General features: G+C 40.5%; 1 protein-coding gene across 1 annotated transcript; it reads right to left on the reverse strand.

The window, feature by feature from the left end:
- Nucleotides 1-235: 235 nt before the first annotated feature.
- Nucleotides 236-23324, reverse strand: TSPAN3 (tetraspanin 3). The gene is made up of 7 exons (XM_010977845.3): nucleotides 22979-23324; nucleotides 10938-11129; nucleotides 10618-10692; nucleotides 8975-9076; nucleotides 7881-8033; nucleotides 7540-7623; nucleotides 236-1139 (listed from the first exon to the last, which is right to left on the reverse strand). The coding sequence occupies exons 1-7, from the start codon at nucleotides 23039-23041 to the stop codon at nucleotides 1047-1049; spliced, it is 762 nt and encodes a 253-aa protein (XP_010976147.1). The 5' UTR covers nucleotides 23042-23324; the 3' UTR covers nucleotides 236-1046.
- Nucleotides 23325-25186: the final 1862 nt, after the last annotated feature.

Consider the following 25186-nt stretch of genomic DNA (forward strand, 5'->3'; position numbering starts at 1 on the left):
ACTGGACTGAAAAGCAACTGTAGCTTTTAAAATACCAAGGCCTTTAGAATTTGGCAACAGATACAATTAAAACACATGCAAGTCATAATGAACTGCAGACAGCACCAACATTTAAAACATCATAATGCTGCTCTGGAATTAATTTAAAACATCATAATGCTGCTCTGGAATTAATTTAAAACATCATAATGCTGCTCTGGAATTAAAGTATCTCCAAATAATTAAAAACTACATGTTGGGGAGGGTGATAAGAGTTTATTGAATTAGATTTTTCTATTTACAACTGAGATCACATCTACATACTATTTTGCTAGTCTACATGGGTACATTATTTCTAACAAGTTTAGACTTAACAATGAATGGGCTCAATCGTACAAAAACACACGCATACGCTCACGCTAATTGTTTTAAAACAGTAGTGCATACATTATACTCTTTCTAAAAAGCCAGCTTTGATTAAAAACCACTAGTTTCAAAGGTCAGTCTGATTTTGAAGATGAACCAAGATACACACTGTATGATTCTAAAGTCTATTTTAGCCATTTTGTACAGTTGCTATCTTACTGGACTACAGTATATATTTCTTAAAAGGACACTGATGAGGGGCACCATCTGGTATTAACTTTAACCAGACAGCTGGCTGCCTCCCCCTCCCCCCAGAAACCTTTGGCCAAGAGTTCTCCATGGTGAAGACCGGAAGGAGCCGGCGATACTGCAGCAGCAGTCCCATTACTGCTTGGAGGAAACAAGCAGACCCACGTCCGCCTTTAGTTCCACCGCACTGCGCAACTCACAGACGGTTCAGAGGTTAGAACATTTACCCCCGTACTTCAACACTTACGGGCATGGAGAGTCAGCCAGGAGAGAGGAAAAGAGTCATAGGTGGGTAGGTAAGAAGGTGGGCACGTGAAGAGCCAAGCTGCTCTGTCCAACACCTGTGTATGTGTGCTTTAACTAAATGAACTCAGAAGGTCAACAGCAGTGGACCTGCTCAATTCACTTTCCAAACCAGAACAAGACTAAAAAGCTCAAGCTTGAGTTCTCTCCTATGCGTAGGTTCCACCGGTGATGAGGAGCTCGTAAGCAGGATCTCTACTCCTTCTGCACAATACGATGCATGCACACAGCATGCCCAGCAGCTGTGGAAAGAAAACAGCAATGGGGAAAAAAAAGGCTGAAAACCCTCAGAGCAAGTGTGTATTTCTCTGCTGGTAATGAACTGTTCCAAAGTTCAAAACTCTCAAATTACCAAAACAGCACTAACAGTAATGAAAGCAAATTCTAACAAAGACATTATCTTTTTAGGAACGAAGTACCAAGTTTTAGCTTCCCTGCCTCACATCTAAGAATAATTTGTGAAGCCAGCAGAGGAGCAAGGCTCTTCCTCCAGCCATCCCCACTCTCAATCTAGGGCAGTGCTGCACAAAAGAACTTTCTGCAATGATGGAAACATTCCCTGTCTGAGTTGTCAAATATGGTATCCACTAGCTACATGTGACTCCTGAGCACTTGAAATGTAGCTAGTCCAACTAAGACGTTGCATTTTTAATTTTACTAAAATTAATTTAAACTTAGACATATCTGAGCAGTGGCTACCATACTGGACAGCAAAGGTCTAGGAAGTAGAATGATCAAGACTATGTATGTTGAAGAAGTTTAATGGTGGTCTTTTCAGGCATCTGGATTTGGGGAACATAGGCTTTATAATAATCCAGAAAGAGAAAAGCCCAGAACAGCCCAGAAGCCCTATGGGGGAAAACCAATCCTGATGCCAAAAAGTGTAGTTTGAGGGTTTCTGTTTCACAATTATTTACTCTTTTTGAAATGCAGGTTTGGCTCTGTGGTATTACATACATACTACTTTTTAAAGGTCACCCTTCCTTCATCATTTTATTTAATAAACCCTAATCCTTCTGTGGTAGCAAACTGGGATCGTAATAAAGTCATGCCATGTTATTCTGGATAAGCAAGAGGATTAAGTCGGATTAAAGAGAAACGATTCTAGAATTTTTGACCTGGCTTCTTACAAAATATAAACAGTTACCAAAGAGCTAACTAAGAATAAATTAATTTGCTGCTCTAGCTTTTGACAGTGAAAGGTCTCAGTTATTTGACTTTAAAAGGCAGGGCCCTCTGTACATATGGGGTCAATCTCATTTCAATAAAACGTTCCCAATCCATAAACAGACCTTCAAAGTTTGAAGTGGAAGATCACTAATGACACAAGCATACAGAGAAAAAAGATGTCCTTAATGTGAATCCTCCATGATAAAGTCACATACTCCAATTTCTGCCCTGATTTAGCCTAGATTCTACCCATTCAGGATATACCCCTGCTGCCTGAATCCACGCATTTCAGCATATCAATATTTGCTGAATGCTAGTAATGCAAAGCACCTTAAACACATTTTAAAAGCAAGTATTACTGAAAGTTTACTAAATATCTTAAGCCAATTCTTGACATGTTTAGTATCTAATTCCTAAAGAAATATATTTCCATTCACTGTACATCAAAACATTCTTAGAACAGCTATAAAAATCAAACACAATTATGTTCCCAGGCAATGTTAAACTGAGCAATAAAAATGCTAAGCTCACAAATTACTGATTTGCTTGGGGAAAAGATCTCTGTTCGCATCCCCAACTCCTCACATTCTTTCCTGTTGGTTAACTTCTACTGAAGGAGTCAGCATTCTCAAAATGGGGTCTGAAATAAGGATCCTTTCTTTCCTGACTTTAATTTCAATTAAATCAACTTCTATTGATTAAAAACAATTCAATAAGCTTGATAAAACGCTACTCATGCGTGGGAATGAGTCTAAGAATATTAAGTGCTATGCAATAACTTCTTATAGCGCAAATCTCATCACTAAGTATTACAGGCCCATTTCCAAAGCCCCGCTATACTAAAATCTCAATGATTACTGACATTTCCAACAACAGATTTTAAAATATCACACAAGTATTTTAAGTCCAGTTTGACTCCTTGCAATGAAACCTTCTCCTGCAATATTCAAGTCATGAGAACTAACCTGCACTTAGTCCAAATGTAACACCCAGCAACTGCCAAAAAAAAATGATTACTGAATACGGAGGCAAGTGGTGATTTAAAATAAACTACCAAGGATTAAAATGTGCTATGATACACTATGTAGGTGGTGTTATGAGGAAGTAGGTATTGTTATACAAGGTAATTGGAACTGCACACCCTTTCCTAAGAAAAATTTAGAAATACCTATCAAAAAAGTAATCCGTATTCTCTGATGCCTCAATTTCATGGCTAGAGATTTTTGCTGTAGACTTTGCACATATACAGAGGATATTCACTAATTGCATTTCTGTAACAGCAAGACTTCCATAAGTGCCCATGAATGTAAATTAAATTATGAAGTATGTTCAAAAATTGGAATACAATATGCAGCCACAGTAACATATTAATTTGTTTTTAAAGAAGGTACAAAAGGTTATATACCATATGATTCCACCTATATAACATTTAAATGGAGGACAAACTTGTGGCTGCCAGGGGGTTGGGGAGGAGGCCTGGGAGGGAGGTGGGTGCAGTTGTAACAGAGCCGCAATCCCACCAGGCAGGATCTGGCATGGGAACTGTTCAGTATCTTGATTGTGGTGGCAGATACAAGAACCAAACAGGACAAACTGTACAGAATTGAATACACACACAGAAATGAGAAATCTAAATAAAATCAGTGAATTATATCAATGCCAGTATCGTGACTGTGATACACAACAGTCTGACAAAACGTTACCACTGGGGAAACTGGGCTAAGCACACAAGGGCTCTGTCTGCATTATTTCTCAAAACTGGAGGCCGCATACAATTATCTTAATTTTCTTTCTTTAAAAAAAAAGGTAGAAAATTGCATCCTATAAGCTTCTATCTGCATAAAAAATACTTATTTGCTTGTCTAACCACAAACTACTTCCGGAAGGATATACAGGAAACTGGGAACAGCGGTTGCCTCCACAGGGAGACACTGGAGAACTGCGGTCAAGACTTGAGAGGGATGCTTATCTTTTACAAAATTTGTATCATTTGAAAAAAAAAGTCATCAAATGGGTTTTTTTCAACTGAGAAATTTTCAAGAAGTCAACAATTAAGATTAATCCCCACCTCCCAAATTTAGCCACTCAAAAATTAGATTCCCAAGCTTCGGTTTTTATGTTTTTAAGAAAGAATTACTTGGCATATTTTTTAAAAAGACTGTCAGAATCAAGCCACTTGATTTTAACTATCTGGGCCCAACCTGAAGCACTAGTCACTCATGTCCTTTAACTCATTTTAATGAATAACTCGTACTCAGAAGCAGCAGGAAGGAAATAGCAGCTTCAGTCTCCTTCACACCTGGAACACAGACCAGGAAAAAAGGAACATGCCTTGGGAAACAGTTCTCTATGAAATTTTGCTCTTGATCACTTCCTATTAAGGACATGCCAATGTTGAAAGACTCCAAAGACTGACAGTTCCCATTTTTCCCGTATTGCCTTTCTAGAGAGCCTTACCCACAGCTGATACTTAAGAGCTTGCCAAATCAAAACCTAGATTTTATTATTATGACCAGACCTTTGAAATATAAAATTCATAGTTGATAATCTGCTCATTTTAAAGGCTGGCTGTCCTCAAAGAAATGAAATATCCTGCTGATCAATAAATAGGAAAATGGTTGTAGCAAAAATTTTTAAATCTCATTCTCTTATATTCAAAAATTGTTACAATAATTAACTAGTATTTTTCAGATTTTCCTTTCTTGATCATTTTGGTCCTACCCAAACTCAGGCCACTTAACAAGACTAGAAAGAGCAAGGTTGGGTAAGTATTTCATAAAGGGCAATAAAGAAAATAGTTTAGGTTTTGCGAACCAAGAGACAAAACTGGTCTCTGTCACAACTATTCAACTCCACCACTGTAACACAAGGGTAGTGACGGACAACACACACACAAAGAGAGGCAGGGGCCAGGCTGGCCCACAGGGCCCACAGGTGACCGACAACTAGAGATTTTTATTGATAAATTAAGCTTATGAGAAAATTTATTAAATTAATCTTTATGCCTCAGAACATCAATAAAATGTGGCTTAACAGTATCACAAATCACACTCAAAACCAAATGAGACAATGCTTAAACAGCTTTGATACTCACAACAGCGGAAATCTTTCAGTCTTTACCATTACTTGAAACTCAATTTCCTATGATAGCTCTTAAGAGCTTTCCCACTTTAGAACCTGAAGGGAAGTGCTAATAATATTTCAATGCTATTAAACGGTATATTCTATCCAGCTCAAGTGTCAATTAACTGTCAGGTTTCATAACAGAATTTAAGAATTTCACCTTTTCAGAATCTTAATTCTTAAATTTGTAATTGGAGGCAGAGTATACATGGAGACGGGGGTTCAAGCTCTAGAGATGGTCCTAAGTCACATTATCCTTGCTCTCCCTCATTTTCATGGTCTTTAAAGCAAAGGGAACAGGGACTGGACAATCTCCAAGTATGCTTTTAGCTCCTTCTCTCAGGATAGGTATACAAGCACAAGAGCTCATTCATCTTTGAGTTGTTTCTGCCTTTGCTCAGGTTTTCCACACCCAGGGCAACCAACCTACGTCAGATTTTGAATATCAAAAGTTTAAACATTTACAGGTACTCCTTAAAAAAAAAAAAAGAGAGAAAGAAAGAAAGAAGAAAACTTATTTAAAAATTCATTTCAAATGGATGTTTTTCCCCTTAAAACAAACACTTTTTAATTTTCAAAACCACTAGGTTTTGAGTCTGTAAAAGCTCTGACTTAGTTCTGTTGAACTGAAAACATCAAAGCTTTATCAGCCATTACTTGTCAGGATGATTTAAGTATAAAATGCATATGAGAAGGCATATTTAAAAGACTAGTTAGAAGAATATTTATTAGCCCCCCCCCGCAAAAATTTTTACTGAGGAAGTATCTGGCTCATTAATAATAAGCTTAATTACATGAGGGACGTATCTGAAGTGTTGATTTTCATCAGTCTTCTATATACACGTCGCATATTTCATGATCACAAGCACCATACAAGTCTAAAGATTTTCTGCTATGTGCTAACACATGCAGCTTTATTACCACACATACAATCATTAAAAATGCACAGATCAGGATTTCACCTGGGAAAGAGACCGCCCTCATGTTTCATTAGTTTTAGCTAAATGAATGTGTCTGCACAATGAAAATACGAAATACATCCCTGCTGATCAACAGATTACTGCTATGCTGAACCACAAAGTAAACGCTTAGAAGGGCAGAGACCATAGCAAACAAAGAACTAGGCTTTTTAATTAATCATTTCAGCGCTGTTTGAATACCAGCAAAGTAAACAATCTCCCTTTTGCCATTTTAAATGGCACTTCCCATTAAATACACTAGTTTCTGTTCAAATACACAGAGAGCAGACAATCCAAACAATTTACATGTAAACTAGCAACTACATTGGTTTATCTAACAATTAAAAATAGCAACACTTTCTTAAAATAGTTTCTCTAGACCTGAAACATGTTTCAAGAACATGTTAAAAGAACACGGAAGAACACTGAGAACTAGATCTGATGCAAATGATTTTCAGTCATTCTCAAATAGTTGTAATATTCCTCTAACAGAATTCTTAGGGAACAGTGTATACATCTGAGAAACTAAGAATATAGGCAGTTACAGTGGGCAGAAAAAGAGCCATCTTTCTTATTTGTATTTTTAGGTGGGAATGGAGGCTAAAGGATGTGTGAGGTTTTTGTTTTTTTTTTTTTTTTGATAAAGTGAGAGGTAATTAAACAATTACCAACTACTTTGTACAAGCTATTATTAAGAGGAGAAAAGACTGTTTTCACTCGTAGGAGCTGGGAGAAGTCCCCACAGCTGCCAGCAAAGACATGGTACATTTCCAGATAATGTCAAGTGGTGTCACAGACTTCTTGATGACAGTCTGTCTGAAAAAACTAAGTCCACAAATATAAAAGAGGTTACCACCTCAGTCTTTACCTAAAGGTCTTTTTTGTAGAACAATAAAACTGTTCCTATTCGTGTAAGAGACTAGCGCAGTGTTAGTTCTTGATTTATGTATATGAGCATATAAAAACCCTTGAAGACAGAAAAACAAGAAATGGAAGGAGAAATTTAAAATGATTAAAGTAAAGCTTTCCATTTCCAAACTAAAGAAGTTCGATTTTTTAAAAGATTCTGTTAAGTTCTACTAAAATACCTTCCAAGAATACATCATGACAACAGTCTGCATTTTGAACAGGTCACTCACTCACTAAGTCAAGAAAGTAAGACAAGGAGTCCCCTCATACATGGTCCGCTCCCCCCACCCCCATCTCTGGTTTCTGGGACCGTTCTGGGTCTGTCTAGAGACAGGAAATGGAAGATGTTGGAAACTGGTGTCTGGTACCTTAATCACTTCCAAGTTATCTACATACACGAAGATTAACTGCACTTAGTGATTAGAACCATTCAGGGCTGACATCGGAGGGTGAATGGAGCTCCCTGCCTAGCTGTGCTCACCTGAATAGCCGCAAAGGCCAGCGCTGCCCAGATAACGTGCATCATGATTTCTTGCAGCTTCTTCACAACTAGAGCCTCACAGCCCTGAAACACCCAAAGTCATCCTCGTTAGTCTGTTTTAGAAGTGAAAGCTGCAAGGTCACGTACTTCTACTTATTGGCAGAAATGGAAATGACAGAAACTAATAGAGGGAAAAAGAAGAAAACACATTTGAAAGTAATTTATAGTAAAATTAAATGGCATCAAAGACAAGTAAAAATAGAGCTCCAGGTAGAGATAATTCACAGAGAAAGACAGGTTACCAGGCCAGATTCAAGTGCTGGCCAAGACACTGAGCCTACCTCAGCGTAGAGGTCAGAAGGGTGGGCCAGGCTGCCATTGCAACTGCTGGCGGTCTCTTTGCAGCAGCTGAGAGGGACGCTCTGGTTTTTGGTTTGTTTGAACCAGTCTGTATTTTCCCAGTCTGAATAGTTGTGAATTCCACAACAGTGCAGCTAACAAAGAAAACAGAGATTACTCCCCACAAAACACATAGTCCGTGTTGAACTCTGGAGCTCCCTGCGCTGCAGAGCTTTAAGCTCCTCCAGACCAGGGATGTCCAACAGAACTTCCTGCAATTACAGACGTGTCCTCCGGCTGTATGCCCAGTATGGTAGCTACTAACCACCTGAGGCTACTGAGCAATTAAAATGTGGCTGGTGTGACCAAGGAACTGAATTTTTAGTTTTAATTTAAATAGCCACATGTAACCAGGGGCTCCAGAACCTCCATATGAAAAGCACACTGTGAACAAGGGGCCGTTTACAGCTAAGAAAAACCTTCACATCTTACCTGGTAAACATCTGATTCTGAGCTAAATGTTATTTCTAATGACAAAGTATTTAAAATATTTTGTCTGAAATGTCTGGGATTTACTTTAAAGATATGCGGGAGTAATATATGAAACAAGATTGACAAAAAGCTGAATTTTTGAAGTGGGTTTATGGGTACGAAGATCTACTATAGATTCTCCGTGCCTTCATGTATGTTCATACTGTCCATAACAATTCTTTCTTCCTTTCTTCCTTCCTTCCTTCCTTTCACAGTCTTGTCTGGTACCTTTTCTGGTCTTGCTTTCTAAAGGTATATGAAAACGTCTCACCTCCTCTGAAGTCCATGTGGATTTCCAACTTTCCTGTGACATACATACTTCTCTTCCATTAGCTCTAGCTAATTATTTTTTGGGGAAAAGTCAGGTGCCTCTTAACTGGCTTTGACTAGGAGGTGATGGTGGAAAAAAACTTTTCAAGGGTGAAGGTAAAAATATTGGACACAATCATGAAGCTAACCATGGCTGTAAAGGTGTATGGCTAGTTTACATAGTAACAGAGTTAAGTTTAATGTTGACTCAACAGCGATTGGTCCTCAAAAACAAACCAGCCTCAAGAGAACTCACCTGCCTCTGTACATAGTCAATAGCCCGGCTAGCAGCATCGGGGTTGGTTCCATTGTAGGTCTTATATACTTTCTGAATGCTGCGATCAACCTCATTTTCCACCTGAGTCAAAATAAAGAATTCAGTCCCTCAAAAATATTGGTAATAGTAACATTAGTCAAGGCGCCAGCTAAAATGCCTAATGGCACATATGCAAAGTGGCCAGATATATCTGCGAATTTCTTGTAAGAAAAAAGTTTTCTCCCTTCCTGCCCTGAATAGATTCAGGTAAAACTTCAGACATCCTATATCACATGGATTAAAAGCAAAGAGAAGCTGTGTGCAAGATGGCAGACTACCAATTTATTAAAGAGGGAGAAAGCAGTTGGGCCTTGAGATAGATGTCCTAAATTGCAAATGGACCACCTTCTTTTTTAAGGAGGTTTTCAGTGGGTTCTCAGAAGATCTATTCACTTTCCTTTCCTAAAGGAGGTAAAAATTAAACAACTTAAAAAGCCCTCTACAAGATATTTTTGGGACAAATAGCAACATTATTTCCATTTTACTTGATATTTATTTAGAATTGGCAAAAGTAATCAACAGGTGAAAAAAAAAAAATCAGTCCTTGGACGTGGCGCTTTATAAAAAGCTGCAGTTCAATGTAGGTGAGTGAGGAGACAGGAAATAAACTTTTCATAACGCACCGCTGCCAATTATTAGAGTAACAACTAAAGCGTCACTTAATAACATTTGCTTGCACCAGATTCTCCTTACCCTTCTGAGATAATCAGACCTATGTGGTACTTGTATCAGTGATGCTGTAAAATTATAAAACTGATAACCAGGTCATGGGTAGGGGCATAACACACTGCATTATCTTTTTGGCATAGCTGCCTGGTACCTTACATAGCAATGGCTGAGTATTAAATTTGCATAATATGCCTTTGACTCAAAACCGTAAGTTACGGTGAGAAGAACTCTACTATGTCTTTATAACGGCTCTATATTTATACTCAAATTAATTAATTTAAAGCAGCCTGTTCAGCCTTAAGGGTACTGTAGACAGAAAACAACAATAGGCAAAATAGAAAGGAAAGGAGAAAGAAAAGAAGAAGAAATGCCCAGAAAAGAGGAAAGAGGGGCAAGAGGGGGCGGCCAACACAGCTGCCTCGGGGTTCGAGTCCCTCAGGTTCCCTTGTCCCCCAGGACAGGGCGGGAAGGTAAGATAACAACTCTCCATCTCTGGGTTCCACGTCCAGGACCAAGGCTTTTTTTTTTTTTTTTTTTTTAAAAAAGAGGCAATGGAAAATGAAGTCCTTAGTTCTTCTAAAACAGAAATCAGGGAATCTATATAGGGAAACTATGGGCTGAGGAAATTTGGAAAAACTTCTCAGCTGATCAACTTTTCATTTCTAGATCATTCTGAAGTCATTTAAAGAAAACTAAATACCTACAAACTAGAACAGAAGTACAATCAAACCTGCTGTATTAAATGAGACTAGAAGTCTTAACAAGTAATTTCTCATTAACTTTAGAGTTTTAAAGCAGTGGCTAAACTGAAGCAAAGCAAAAAAAAATGTTTACTCTAAAGATGAATTTGCTCTATTTCACTTGAAACACTTAAACCCCCTTTTAAAACAAATAAATTACAGTAGACGACATACCTTTGCTCTGTAAACATACCCCAAGACCACTACAACAACTTCTGTGACAAAAACCAAGAGCAGGATGATGACAAACTGTAAAGAAAATGTAAGGAAACACTGTCAAAAATTAAATACAAATGAAAAAATAGCTCTGAATACTCTCTTGATAAAAAGCAATTATTTGAAATAACTGCTGGAAGTTTAAGACACATGTTAATTCTGTTCTAATTATAGGAGTCCAAGAGAACATGGTGTTTCATGTTCAATTCAAGCAACTCACACAAATGAATATTCCCACAAAGAAAATGACGCACACGCTCAGCAAAGCGCTCACTTACTGTGGCAAGTCCACAGCGGCTCTCCCGGATCGTGGCACAGCAGCCAATCAGCCCGATAATGAAAAGCAGGGCTCCTACAGCTATGATGACCACGGCGGGGATGAGAGTGTACACGTCTTCAAAGAAGTGGTCGTAGTCATCGTAAGTGATGAAGACATAGGCTCCCACGTAGCATAAAATGCCAGCTGCTCCCTGTAGAAAACGAGGTCAGGGCGCTCGTAAAATTCTCCACCCCTGCTGGTAAACATCCCCACTATTTCTTAGCATGTTATAATTCAATGAGATTTTCCATCACTCGAATCTACTTGTAGACTTTTTCAGGTGAAGCCAACAACCCTCCTATTACTCATTAGTAAGAACATTCCTAAAGTTGAAAAATTTTCCAAACTCCATCTACCTTTCAATAATTGCTGGTTCATCGAGGACCAAGAAACCATGAATCCAGTAAGTAAAACTGATGACAAGAATGAAAACACCCCCCCTCTCCCCAAGGCCTACGTGTAGCTCAATTACATGTCCAGTACAGATCAGTGGCGGGGGGCGCCTTTGCGCATCACAGCTGCCCCCAACAAACGAGGAAATCAGGACAAGCGGCAGAGCCGGGATCTGAACACAGGCAATCTGACTGCAGAATCTGCATTTATAATCCCTACCGCTTTGGGGAAAGAGTAACCAGTCACCATGATACACATTTCTAAAAACTTCTGCTGTCCTAGCTGAGACTGTGAAATGGTAAAGCTAGAGGGCCAAGTTACTAAAGAACTCTGTGAACTCTTTAGGTCTCTTTATTCTTTAGAATCATGTTTCAAAAACTATGTGAAGAGGAATTACCTGAAGACCTTACTGAACTGCAGACTCTGGTTCAGTAGGTCTAGGGTTGGGGCCTGAGAGTCTGCTTTTCCAACAAGTTCCCAGGTGATGCTGAAGCTGCTGGTTCATGGACTACACTCTGAGAAAAAAGGCTTCAAAGCACTTAAAGGGAAAGTGGACGCAGAAAGTCACGGAACAGCTGCTGCCCCAGACACCACGCTCCAGCTGCAGAGTTTTACATACATTCTGCTCTTCCCGCTGTCGACTTTGCTATCACCGTGTACCAGCACAGCGCGACAGCCCAGTGCCACTTACTTTCATGTGAATGAGCAAACACATGTGTATGTGTTAAACCATTTGGTCTAATGAACTGTCATTTGTAGAGCACTTTGAGATTTTCACATGAAAAGAATTATTTCACCATCCTTTAAAACTTAACACATAAATCACTAATCTTCAAACTAGAACAGAGCCTCCACGATGTTACTGGAAGTATCATTAACTCCTCTCAACCTGGAAACTCAGTTTACTTCTCAAGCCTGCGGGACCCTGCAAGCTGGGCATCAACAGGAGGCCAGCAGGATCATTCAGACACTAGGCCAGTACAATTATTCAGATCTGGAAGAAAATGATCCCATTTATGTAAAGTTGATAAAGTAACTTGATTTTCTTTTAATAACATGAACTTTTTAAGAAGAGAAGACAACTAGAATCATAGGGGCAACTGAAAAAAAAAGCCATATTCTTTTCAAACTCTCCTCATCTGGCTGGCAGGAGTCCCCACTGAGGGCTTTCTTCCGATTTCTCTCAGGGTTCCTCTCATCCTCTTCGTGGACTCTTCCTTACAGACTGAAATGCTAGTGATCTTCAGGGTTCTATCTTTGCCCCTTCTCATTTTGTAGGCTCTCCCCGGGTGATACCAGCCACGGCTTCACCAGCCACTGTAGCTCTCTACCTAAGCCGTTATCTCAGAACTACACATCCCGATCTGGAAGTTCCACAGACACCTCACCCTCAATCGGCCTCAAACTCTGCCTTCCTGCCCACTCCTTCTAATCTTCCCTCACAGTCCGTACTTCACAGCAATGGCACCACAGTGACATTTTCTCGTCAAATGCCTGCGAGTTGCTCTGTGCTTTCTCTGACCCACCTCTACATCCCACCACCCACCTCCTCCAGGTTTACTTCCAAACCATGACCTGAAGACAGTTACTTCTCTTCAACCCCACTGCAGAGTTCCTGTCTTAATTTGGGCCCTACCGCTGTTCACCCTAAACCTTACTTGCTGGCCTTCTCTGTCCCTTAATAATGTGTTCTTTATATGACCAGTTATTTTTGTTAAAAATAAAACCAGATCAAGCCATTAGCTTGTTTAAAATCAGGAAGAGGCAAATAAGGCCCCTGATAAACCAATCTGTTCCTCCCTCCTTTGCAGCCTCAGACTCCATTCTCTCTCACGCACCCTGAACAACAAAAGACTCTTATTTCCCAATGTATCACGTGCTCTCTCACCTCTTCACCCCTGCTGCTTTGGAATGTCCTCTCTTCATCTGCCTGAGAACGCCCTGTCACCCATTAAGATACAGTACAGCATGATCTCTTCCTTTTGGAAGCTATTCTTGACCATTTTAGGCTGGATTAGGTGCCCTTCATCACAAATCACCCCCTACATAACTCTTACAAAGCATTCATTACAACTGTTGTGATTCTAAGTATGTATGTCTCAAAATGCCTTTTAGGCACAAACTTTGCCCATCTGTCTTTCATCCAGCACGTCGAACAGTGCTTGGCACACAGCAGGCCAGGTACCACTCAAAACCCACTGAGTACACTTCATCTCATCTCTTCCCTTGAAACTGCCCTCCCATCTCTATAAGCTTTGGTCTGTATCTTGCTTTGTTTCTCTTCAGTTCAATATTTATAGCTTTTAGTTCACTATTCAAACAAGATTTGGCAACTTATCCAGCTTACTGAATTCCTGATGGCCATCACATCTGGAATACATTAGTTTATCAATGCTTCACTGATCACAACTGTGCCTGTTCAAAGGCCCTCAGAATTCACTGACTTAACTTTGGTGGCATATTATTATGGGATGAAGGAAGGTCTAAGACAGGGAAAGGAGACACAACTTAACAGTTTGGGTGCATTAATTACAGAAGTATATGGAATACTTAACACTCTTACGAAGCACTACTTTTTCTTGACTACGTATTTGTGATATATAAACAAACACATATGTACACACACACTTTGTTATAGTAAATACTTTAAGTCCTGAAATTCAATTAGAAGAAATCCTAAATATGAAGCAATCAAATTCGGTCCAGTTTGTCTTCACTAGTTGTCTCTCCTTTGGATTCTTGGCTTTTCTTAATAGGCCATCTTCATTTCTTAAAAGACTTGAATTAAAATGAATTCCATTTTTAGTAAATGAGATTTTAAATGACATAAATTTGAATGAAAACAAGATAAAACTGGAAGATATATGTACTCAGCAATTAATCTGCAGCACAGGACATTGAAGAACTATTCGCATTTTAAATACAAACGATGAGTTTTCAACCTAAAGAGATTCCTGTGAGACTCACACTTGGTGCTGCCTGGGAACGGGGCCAAGTGCAATGGCCCCAGCGCTGCCGTCCTCCAGACAGAGAGGAACGTGGTGGAAGGCTAGAGGGGAGCCGTCTGCAAAGCTGCCTATCCTTTTCTAATGGACTCGAAAGCAGTTTCTTTTCCCAGGCTGCAAACCAGTCCACATCCAATTCCCACAGCAGAGTTGAGAACATAACATAACACTTCTATTTTGACAACATACAGAGGGAAGCAACTTACTGGTTGTATACAACCAGAGCAGAAACTGCACTGACTGCTGATAAGTCAAATTACTTGTAAATAGAGGCTGTTTCCTAAGTTGAAGATAACTTCAAAATTTTCTTATTTTAATGACATGTATGTATAGTGCTTGATATAAGTTGTATAATAAACAACTTACGAAATGAGATCAGTTACTTCGAAAACAGAGAAGTTGTCCAAACAACAGCTAAAGACCTAAAAACAGCAATAAGCAATCACTTTCATGAAATTCAACCATTAGGATGAAAAATAGAGGTAGGGCTTGTATGGTAAATGGAAGTAAGGTAATAAGTAATTCCTAACTAGTAACTTTGTAGTTTGCATATTTTTAATATAGGAGTTGTGGCTATTAGAAAGGCTACAAGGTGACCAGGGTTAAACCCTTCTCCTGAAGGGTCATGCTGGGATTGGGACGATCAAAGGATCCAGGCTTTGCCAACAAAGCAGCTGCAGCAGGGGGAGGAGGCGCAACACCAGAGGGGCTGAAATGTAGAACTTGGAAGCAGCTGGAATGCTTTAGTCAACGCTGAGAAAATCGGCGCCTATGAGGAGGATCTGTGCCAGGACAGTATACTAAAAATATGTATCCTTTTTACAAAGAAGTGAAGGGGAATTTAAGGGAAGAGCCGAAACTACAGAAAAAAGAATTTTTTAAAAAGCCATTCTTCTTTATTTTTTAATAAGCTCATGCTCTAAATTAAGTCACAGAATTTCAAAACTTTTAGGAGAGTTTTTGCACAACACCAAGCTGTCCCACTAAAAACCAAGCTACCTATAAGAAAACAGAAGTACGAGTTACAGAAGTATGATGCCTCACCTCATCCTTTTTACCTTTCCACTGCTTACACACCAATGTGAAGCCCCTTCAAAATGAGAGATTTCATTCTTACATAAGGTTGATTCTTCTATAGTTTAGAAACAAGTGTTTTGGTTTTAGAAATCAGTTGTTTTGGTTTTGTACTTTTCAAATCCTCTGAAAGATGATGAAATGATAAAACTACTAAATTCTTTTCTAAGGAATATGAAATGCAAGGGGGCACATCAACCACGGTGAAAGCTGCCACTGGAATGTGGCAGTATTAAATGTGACCTGTTACAAGCTAGGACTTAAAACAGCTCTGCTGTGAAAAGTGTACCTAAATGGAAATGACGGTGGAAGCATCCCACAGGACATGTGGGTGAAGGCACATCTGACTTTCTTGCAGTGGTACATAGCAGCCATGGATCCACGTGCAGAACTGGCAAGAATCAGGACGGTGTAAAGATGAGGGGACCATCTGAAGTCATTCAGCTAAAAGCAGAGTGACAAATTCTTCTTGTCTGTGAGAACTGCTACTGTGGAGAGATTTCTGCCTCCAACAATCAACTGGTAAAGCAGAAAAGAATGGAATGCTGGGAGAAAAAACAGTCAAGAAAAGGCCTGGCAAAAACCACTCATACTCTAGACTTTGTAAGAACGCAGATTTCAAAAAGGAGACAAAAGACAAACAGCAGCAGAAAGTCATCTTACACGTATCTTTTAACATTTAACTCAGTTTCCTGTGCAGGCATATTAGTTTTACGTAACTCACTTCTCTCCTACGAGTAATCCACTGATAATTCTACACAGTACGTTTCTGAAAGATTCCCCAAACTCTACCACAAGTGTCTTAAAATCACCTTAAATTTTTCAGCATTACTTACCATAATATTCTCTAGTCCACACATACTTTGTTTCAATTCTGACCTATTCTGATGAAATCCTTCATATCATTAAACACAATCACTCCTTTACCAAGTCCAGTGTCTCCATATTTCATGGTCTCTCTTATCAAGGAAGAAAAAAAGACTATTCCAAAGATTTTAAATTCTCTTTCAGAAGTTAAAGCTACTCTAACCAAGAATTTCTGACGCTATTAAGGTATCACTTTCTGTCTAACAAACTGGTCAATGATAACGGCAAGCAGTATTCAAAGATGTGAGGGCACAGACATAAGACCCCTCAGGAGTAGAGATTAACACAGAAAATCTTTTTGGAAAGCAATCTGGCAACACACTATCAGCCTCAGCATTTATGCTTTTGTGCCTACTCACCGCATTTCTAGGCATTCATCCTTAAGGAAGTAAGTCAGGTGGAAACAAAGATTTGTATAAGGTATATTCATCAAAATGTTATATTATAACAAAATTATAATAGCAAAAACAAAAGAAAAAACCCTGGCATCCAGAGATATACTTGCATTATAGCCTTTAAATATGTTTAAGCATAATTTAATATGTTTGTAGTATGCTAGGAGAAAAACACACTTACATGCAGACATTTTTTAAAAACATCAAAATGTTAATAATGGTTGTCTCTCAGGGTAGAATTATGATTATGTTTGTTTTCAAAAATACGTTTTAGTGTCTTCTTTAAAATATTTGCATAATCAGAAAAGTAAATATTTAAAACTATATCTGAAATTGAGGCTTTGCTGTCCTTTCACAAATGAATTCTCAGATCTGTCCTTAACTGCTAACATAAATAAAATAGGTATTTCTTCAGTCTCAAATATTTTAGGCACCTGTCAGTCTTCCCTGTTTATCACTTTTCTTGGGTCTGCCTGGCTTTGATTCATCTTGATGTTTTCTGACAAACAAATTCTGATCCTTTCAGTGCATATCTTTTCATTTTTTTTCATAAATAACACCTAACAAGGAGATAAGTTTAAAAAAAAACCTAATAGGGGGCGTAAAATTTTGACAACTTCACTGTCACTATTGCCATTATTCTTAAAGGAAAAAATATTTTAATCCCTTAAACCAATATTACTCTGATGATATTCCAAAGGTCACGGTCTTCAATTCTGTCCTATTTTCACTTTTTCTGTATTTGGCTTTTAATAATGATTGTTTATCCAGCTTAAAAGTTATTCTGTTTAATCTAATTTATATCTACCAATTGAAATACCCAATTGTTCAGGCTGCAGTGAAATTGGAGATCAACCAACTGCCACAGCCAAATTATTGTAATAGCAAGGAGATTAGCTATTTTCAGATTGCAGGGCTCCAGGAGTTATCTGAGAAGCATGGAATTTAAACATGCATTTTTCTCTGAGACCCTCTGTCCCTCTGCCCTACTCTAACTGTAAAAACAGTCAGTTCTTACTATAGACACCTGAGGTGCTTAAGCTCAGAGTTTGTCCATGCTTAAGTTATGTGTTCAATCAGTAGCAGCGACAATGTAAAATACAGTATGTTAGCATTTACTACAGATTCCCCTTAGTAAATCAGAAACAAATACATCAGTGCAAATAATTTTTCTCATCTATTGCCTCTACCAAATGATTGAGGGCTACTGAGAGAAGAGATGACATTTTTAAAGGAAAACTTGAGACTGTCCATGAGTATACGGGGGAGGGGGGAGTGCACCTAGAAATTAAACTTAATGGAATAATAAATGATTTTGCCTGTCTGACCTCTCTTCCCATGAGTTGTTAGAAAGCATGGATTACGCCTTTTTATATTTCTCAGAAATAGGTAAAGCACAGATATTCAATAAGCATTTACTGAGTGAATGGTTTTTAAGGTATATTTGTTTGATACAAGTATAAATTTTGCGGAATAAATTTTCTGCAAAAATCCTAACCTAAATTGGATCTTATGGAATAAAGTTCAAAAAAAATTTCAAAGCATGATAAATATCCTAAAAAGCTAGTAAATAACCTATTCCTTAAATTGCTAACTAAAGAGAGCTTTGCTGCATGTGGTCACTGGGCCGATTTCAAGTTCCCAAAGCTGTGAGTTCTTTTGGTTAGTGATTACTCAGAGGCACAAGGCACTTGGTCAGTGGACAGATGACTGAGAATGCAGTACTGGAAACATTCATTTTCCTAACTGTCAAAGACAAGTTAAGGAATAGGTCTCCTATTACACAGCATAACTTGCTTACTGACAGAGTTAGCTTTTCTTCTAGTGAATTGAAAAACTATGAAAAAGAAAATGTTAGCTAAAGGAGTGTTCAATGACGTTCTCTGTCAGAGCAGTCATTCATGATGACAGAAATACAAGAGGTAGAGAAACAAATTCCAGGATATTAGATGAAGGTTCTGGTTCAAAAGTGTCATATTCCCAACTCAAATGTGTAAGGTATGCTGCAAAACACAATATATGTATATGGAGATTTGTGGCAAGAGATTTTCCTTGAAATATTTTGTTATACAATTTTTATTTTTTAAACAAAAGCATGAATATACAGTTAATCATCCTCTTGGTAATCTGAACATACCAAGTATATTCTTGCCTTAGGGCCTGTAGGCTGCTCCTTGTCTTAACCGACGCCATCTCCTCCAAATCACTCCCAAAATCCACTCCTTCATTTATTCCAGATTACATTTCACCTCCTTGGAAGACACTTCTTTGCTAACCTAAAGCACCCACCCAGTCACTCTGTCACATCACTTTGTTTTAACTCTGCGTAAAACAGCATATCTGACATTTTTCTTGAATATTTTTGTCTGTCTCGCTCCATCAGGAAGTTCTGTAAGAACAGAGATCTTTACTTTTCCACCATTTTACCAATAATAAAACATTTGTGTTGTATTTGTTTAACAAAGCAATGACCCTTAATTGTATGTATTCACAGAGGGAAGTGTGACGTGAAATTTTCTTTTTAAGACAGGATAAAATTTAAAGGTTATATATGACTTTCAAATACAATTTGTATGTAAAGGGTATTTCACGTAAGTGAATGATGATTACTGAAGGCGCCACATTCCCAAGTTGTTCCAAAGGCATTTAAAAGGTGTTTGATCTTGTGGTACTTCCTACTCCACAGCTGTTATAGTGTTACTATGGTTTCTCATACTGATGAAAAACACCCTACACAGATGTGCCAGATTATAAATGCTACAAGCAGGGACAAAGCTCTCTCTTGTAGCCCCTATAATGCCCAAGACGTATATGAGCAAAATAAATGCTAGCCAATTGGTTTTTCAAATAGGGTAGAAAAAGTAAAGGTAATTTGTGTAACATGCGACTTGATTAAGAACTCAATTAATTTACCAGAATAAAAATCTGAAATTAAACAGTACCGATTTAAACTTGTTTTAGATGAGGCCTCCTGGGTCAGATCAAATGACCCATTTAATTAAGAACCCTATCTGACCTTGGTACAAAAGTGTAGTCTATAAAAGAGGCTAATGGCTGTTCCAGGAGTCTTGAAAATTTAGTCACATAAATCAAACACTCCTGTCTTCCATAAATTATCACGGGTCTAGCACTAATACACACAAATTTAAAGCTATGCCACTCCATAAAAAAAACCAAAGAGATCCAAGTGGTACATCCTTTCACTTGTCCAAAATCACCTTCTGTGCTACAAATCCTAATATTTTGGAATTTGGTGAGGGACTCTCCATTTCCATTAAGACAATCCTCAGGATTTCAGAAACCACTGTTTCCCCTTCAGTCTGTGCCTTTCCATAGTAACTTTCTTAGACTACATTGTCCAAAATAATCTAAACCAAGTCAACATTAACAACTTTGGCTGTCAGATCATTTAATGCCCATCGTAAGTAATTCAAGTACATATCCTCTTCCACATCACCACTCACTGAACAAACTGCCAACTGAACCAGGATATCAAGATATTAAGAGGTGTGAAATGTTGCCAAAGCAATTAAACTTTTAACACTTATCAACAATCAGCCATTACCATTCAACAATGAAGAGCCAGTGCAACAGTTAAAAGACCTTTGCTAAAGTTGCCCAAGGGAAGCTAGATACTTTAGAGATGCTCTAGGTAGGGAATGCTGATTCTTCCACTTACGTATTAAGGCACTGAAAGCAGGAAGGGGCCACTGTATAAGAATAATCTTATCAGAATTGAAGCGTGCATTACAAATTCCCAGGGAGAACAGGTTCGCACCTGTTTTATGTACTTCCTTCCTCTTAATGACTTAATTCTTTAAACTGACAAGTTAAATATTGTAGTGTAAATGCTGGTGTGGGTTCTAAACAAGGCTCAAATCAGTGTTTCACAGAAAGTGACTCTAGCACACCCTAGAGTTCCCTCACCTTTCCAAATCTGAAATCACACTCTGCTCCAACACCGCAGGCTCCAGGGTACAGGGCAACCCCGCTTTGCAGGCGGGCTCTGCCCCACCTTGGGCATGCCACTTTAGGTAAACGTCAATGTCCTCATCTGTAAAGTAAGCACACCACTCCCTGCCAGGTGGGACTGTTATAAGGATATTCCACATGAAGTGCTCAGCACAGTGTCTGGGTATAAAAAGCCCTTAGATGTTAGTTATCATTACCAACATCAACATATTCCAATAGTTTGTCCCTAAACTAATTCTTTGGTGGGAGACACACCTAACATTGCTTCCTCATTAGGTATGTTGCACTAATCCTGCTCTATGCCACAATTTTTTCCCTGCATGTCTGCTTAACTTCCTCATCACAGCTCACAGATGTTTTACTATCCTACTAACCTAGACAAAGGGTGTCTTTACCACACAGTTTAACTTTAGTCTTGGCTTAAGAACCCACTATGAAAAGCACAACTCAAGTTCAATATAACCTTCTTCACTAAGTGCCAATAGTACATACACCATATTTTCCAAAGATTCATGAGTAATCACTTGAGTTAACTGCTATTTTAAATGAAAATTTAATTAAGAAAACGGCTCTTGTATTTCCATTATTTTGTTTCATTAACAATTCCAGTCTCTAAGCTTGAGTAGCCTAGAGTTCACCTGAAGAGTGCACAGATTATTCTTCAAAATCAAATTGTTATGCCCATAAAAATCACAAGAAACTGTAAAGGGTACAAAGCAAAGTTTATGCCTAAGTATCTTCTTATCTAATAGTGTTTCCCATCTGGGTATCCCTGAAAACTCTTTTACCTTTTAAAAAGGCTTCTAAGTCAAACTAAAGTATTAAGAAACGCAGCCCTAACTAGATAAGAAGCAATCATGAAAACCAAGTCACCTGGGCGATTCTGACCAGGTACCATCAATCAGGATTCTTTTCATCACTCCAATACCCTGGAAGACTCAACAGCAATGCATGTGTGTAGTAAGCACCTTGTATGTAATTATCCTTTTATGCTACAGCAGTCAGGATTATGAAGTTTCATCCTTTGTGGGTGGAGGGGGGACAGGATTTAAGTAGGAAAAGATCCTTTCTGATTTAGGTATGTGGGTGGGAAAGAGTTGAATGGGGGACACACCAAAGTATGGAAAGTGGGAATGTTCAATAAGTGTCCTGGGAACCCGGGACACAGAAGCAAATGTTTAAGAACATGGTCAAATCGTGAGGAAGGAAAGGTGATTGAGGACTTCAGCTGCAATACCAGGAGAAGGTGGTTGAACTTATTCTACTGCTGAAGTTTTGTTTATTTTTTTTCCTTTTTTTGGGGGGGGGGTGTCGTTTGTTTCTTAAATAAAAGTGATGTGAGGGAGGAAATGTTTAATAACATTTATCCGGGTGCAAGGTCCAAATGAACTAGCAGGTGGAGAGACTGAACAAGAATAACACAGGTTATTACAAAAGTCCATGGTGAGATAAGGACCTGAACTAAGATGAACTGGCTATAAACACCCCTTTCTTTGGGGGCGTGTCCAAAATATTCATAAGCCACCTTTTATTGAAAGTGAACTCATCACTTTCAAGATCTTGTGACATCTGAATCATACTGAACCAAGGTTAATAATCCTAGGTTGCCCATCGCCATGAACAAACAAGTAGATTGATTTTCTTGGTCACAGGATTATTTGGCTTCTCAAGTTGAAACCTCTCCGTTTTCTGGGCTGGTAACCAGCCAGCCAGCTCTCCACACACAAAGAGCTCTAAGTCAAGATCCCTCGGCCGAGTTGGGAGCGTCCACGCACGTCTGCACGGTTTGCTCACACGCCTCGGGGCTGCCAGAGGAGCCGCGGCGGTCTGGGCCCTGACAAAGAAGCGGAGCCCGACCCTTGCGGGAATATCCTATTTCGAGCCCGATGTCCTAAAAGAATCTGCATTGAGCGCTCTCTGTCCAGCAGGCTGCTCCAGGAGAAGTCGGGGGCGGGGGGGGTGTCGGCCCAGCCTCTCAGCGCCGGGCCTCCGGCACGGAGCCAGCCGGCGGGGGCGTCCGGCCGAGCGCGGAGGCCGCCGGAAGCCCCCGAGGCTTCCCCCTCACCGCCCTCTGCGCCCCGGGCCTCCGTCTCGGCCGGGGAGGGACCCAGCGAAGCGCCTGCAGGGCCGGGACCTCCGCGCCTGGGCTGCAAGGATTCGTTTCCCCTCCGAGCCCCCAGTGCCAGCCCCGGCCGAGCCCGGGTCCCCGCTGGGCCCCTCGGAGCCCCGGCCGAGGCCTCCTTTGGGCCGCGCCGCCGGGCCCTCACCCCATCCCGCCCGCAGGCCCCACTCACCCAGAAGATGAGGTTGAGGAACACCAGCACCGTCTTGGAGGAGGTGATGCCGCACTGGCCCATGGTGCCGGGGGTCGGCTGGGGCCCTGCTCGGCGAGCGGGACGCGCTCACCGAGCGAGGCGGCAATGGCGACGGCGCCTCTCCGCTGGGAACTGCGCGGCCTGCACGGCGTTCACCGCAGCCCCCCGCGCCGTCGCGCACTCCGGCCCAGCAAGCACCTCGCTCCTCCGCGCAGCCGCCGCAACCCCCGCTGGGGCCCCCAGCTCCGCTCCCAGGCAACGGAGTCCCGCCCCCGGATGGGCAGCTTCAGCCAACACTCCCGCGGCGCCCGCAGAGAGGCCACGCCTCTTAAAGGAGCCGAAAGCTCAACGCCTTTTCTTGGCCTCTGGCCGCCCTTGGATGTAGAGGGCTCTTTCGGGAACTTCCAGAGCTCCAAACCCAATCTCCTCTGCGTTTACTACGCCAGCCTTATGGATGATTCAAAGCCCGAAGAGCGCCGTCTTCCTACCTAGCCGTTTCTCCCCTAATGAGGTCGGAGACACTAATATCTCCTACTCCACGTGGAGATTTTCCTGACCTAGTAACACCTGAGCATTGTCTGGGAGAAATGCAGTGAATATCAACAAATATTTACGTATAACTTATTGTGACAAGTCCCACGCTAGCTCTCAGAAGAGTCGCTGGAAAGGAGAACAGGCTGGTGATGGAGCTGGCAAGGCGGAGACATTTTTATGTGGGTGTGTGGTGGGGGGCAAGGTAACGCATAAGGTTTATTTCTGGGTAGGGCATTTTGGAACAAGACTTAGATGGATCACAGAAACACCTTTTTACATAGCAACATTTCACACTGTTCCCCCAGTCTTGGATTGACCATAGTGATGAACAATTACTGAGAGCTTATCCCACGCCAGGCTCTTCATGGCCATTGGCTCATTTAAACCCGATGACAACGTTAGGTGGAAGGTACTAAGGTCATCAGCCTCATTTTACTGATAGGGTAATTGAGGCTTAGAAAGATTAACAAACTCGCCCAGAGCCACAAAGAGAGTAGGCAGTCTAGAGAAGAAACCACATTCTCAGCTGCACCCAAAACTGCCTGTTTACTGTCTTTCCCGCCATTACAACCCCGCACTCTCTCCTTGATTGGCCCTTGAAGATGCCCATTTGCTTGTCCTTAATCATCTTTCTTTTGCAATCTCCCTGGCTAGTCACCTTCCCCAGGCACTCTCAGCAATACCTTTCCATCTCAGCCTCCTCTTGATTTGCACCAAGCAGCAGCTGCCATTTATTCACTCATTAAGCTTTTTGCAAGCATCACCTCTGTGCCTCCCTGTTCCAGGTGGTGGGCATTCCACTGTGAGCAAGACAAATCCTTCCCCCGTGGAGCTTATATTCTGGTGGAGGAGGTAGACCTTAAGCAAATAGGCAGGTAGGTTTATGACATGATATTGGGTAGTGATAGAAAATAATTCAGAGGAAGGGGATTAAAAGTGAGGTGGGAAGTCCTCTGAGAGGAGAGGACACAGGAGGAGACCCAGCTGACGTGAGGGAGCAGGTCATGTGAATATTTAGAAGAAGAATAACCCAAAGGTGCGACTAGCAATTACAATGGCCCTGAAGCAGGTATATGATCAGTAGGAAAAAGAGCACTAAAAGGCCTGAGATGCTGGAGGTCAGTGGAGAACCAGAAGTCAGCAAGGCCATCTTCCCATGCTGATGGTGAAGATACTGCAGAGCTCTGAGCAGGCCGTAACACCATCCAACTTAAGTTTTTAAAGTCACACTATTCATTTTTGCCACATCATGTATATCCCAGTTAAAATTTAAGAAATCAATCGATTAATCATGGCTCTCAGGTACGATTCCCTTTAAGTGTCTGTCTCCTTGCTGGTTCCCACCTTCTACACATTTATCTCTGCTTTACTGTTTTTACTGCTTTTACTGGTTTTCCTCCTTCCCCAAATCATCTCCTTCGCATTTCTTCATCCCTATCTCTTCCCATTTACCTGAGGACACCTGCATCTCCATCCTGTCCTTCTGCACTGTGCCTTCCCCTGGGGTGGGTCTCCCCATCGTGCCCCGCTGAATATTGGAATCTCCTGGACCACAAGCCTGATTCTTCTGGGCAGGGGCCTCAGCACCCCACATGCTTCTAATGTGCTGCAGGGGTCGCAAACCACTGCTCTACGTTTACAAACACGCTCCAG

This window comes from Camelus dromedarius, chromosome 29 (genome assembly GCF_036321535.1).
Source record: "Camelus dromedarius isolate mCamDro1 chromosome 29, mCamDro1.pat, whole genome shotgun sequence".
Classification (NCBI taxonomy): domain Eukaryota; kingdom Metazoa; phylum Chordata; class Mammalia; order Artiodactyla; family Camelidae; genus Camelus; species Camelus dromedarius.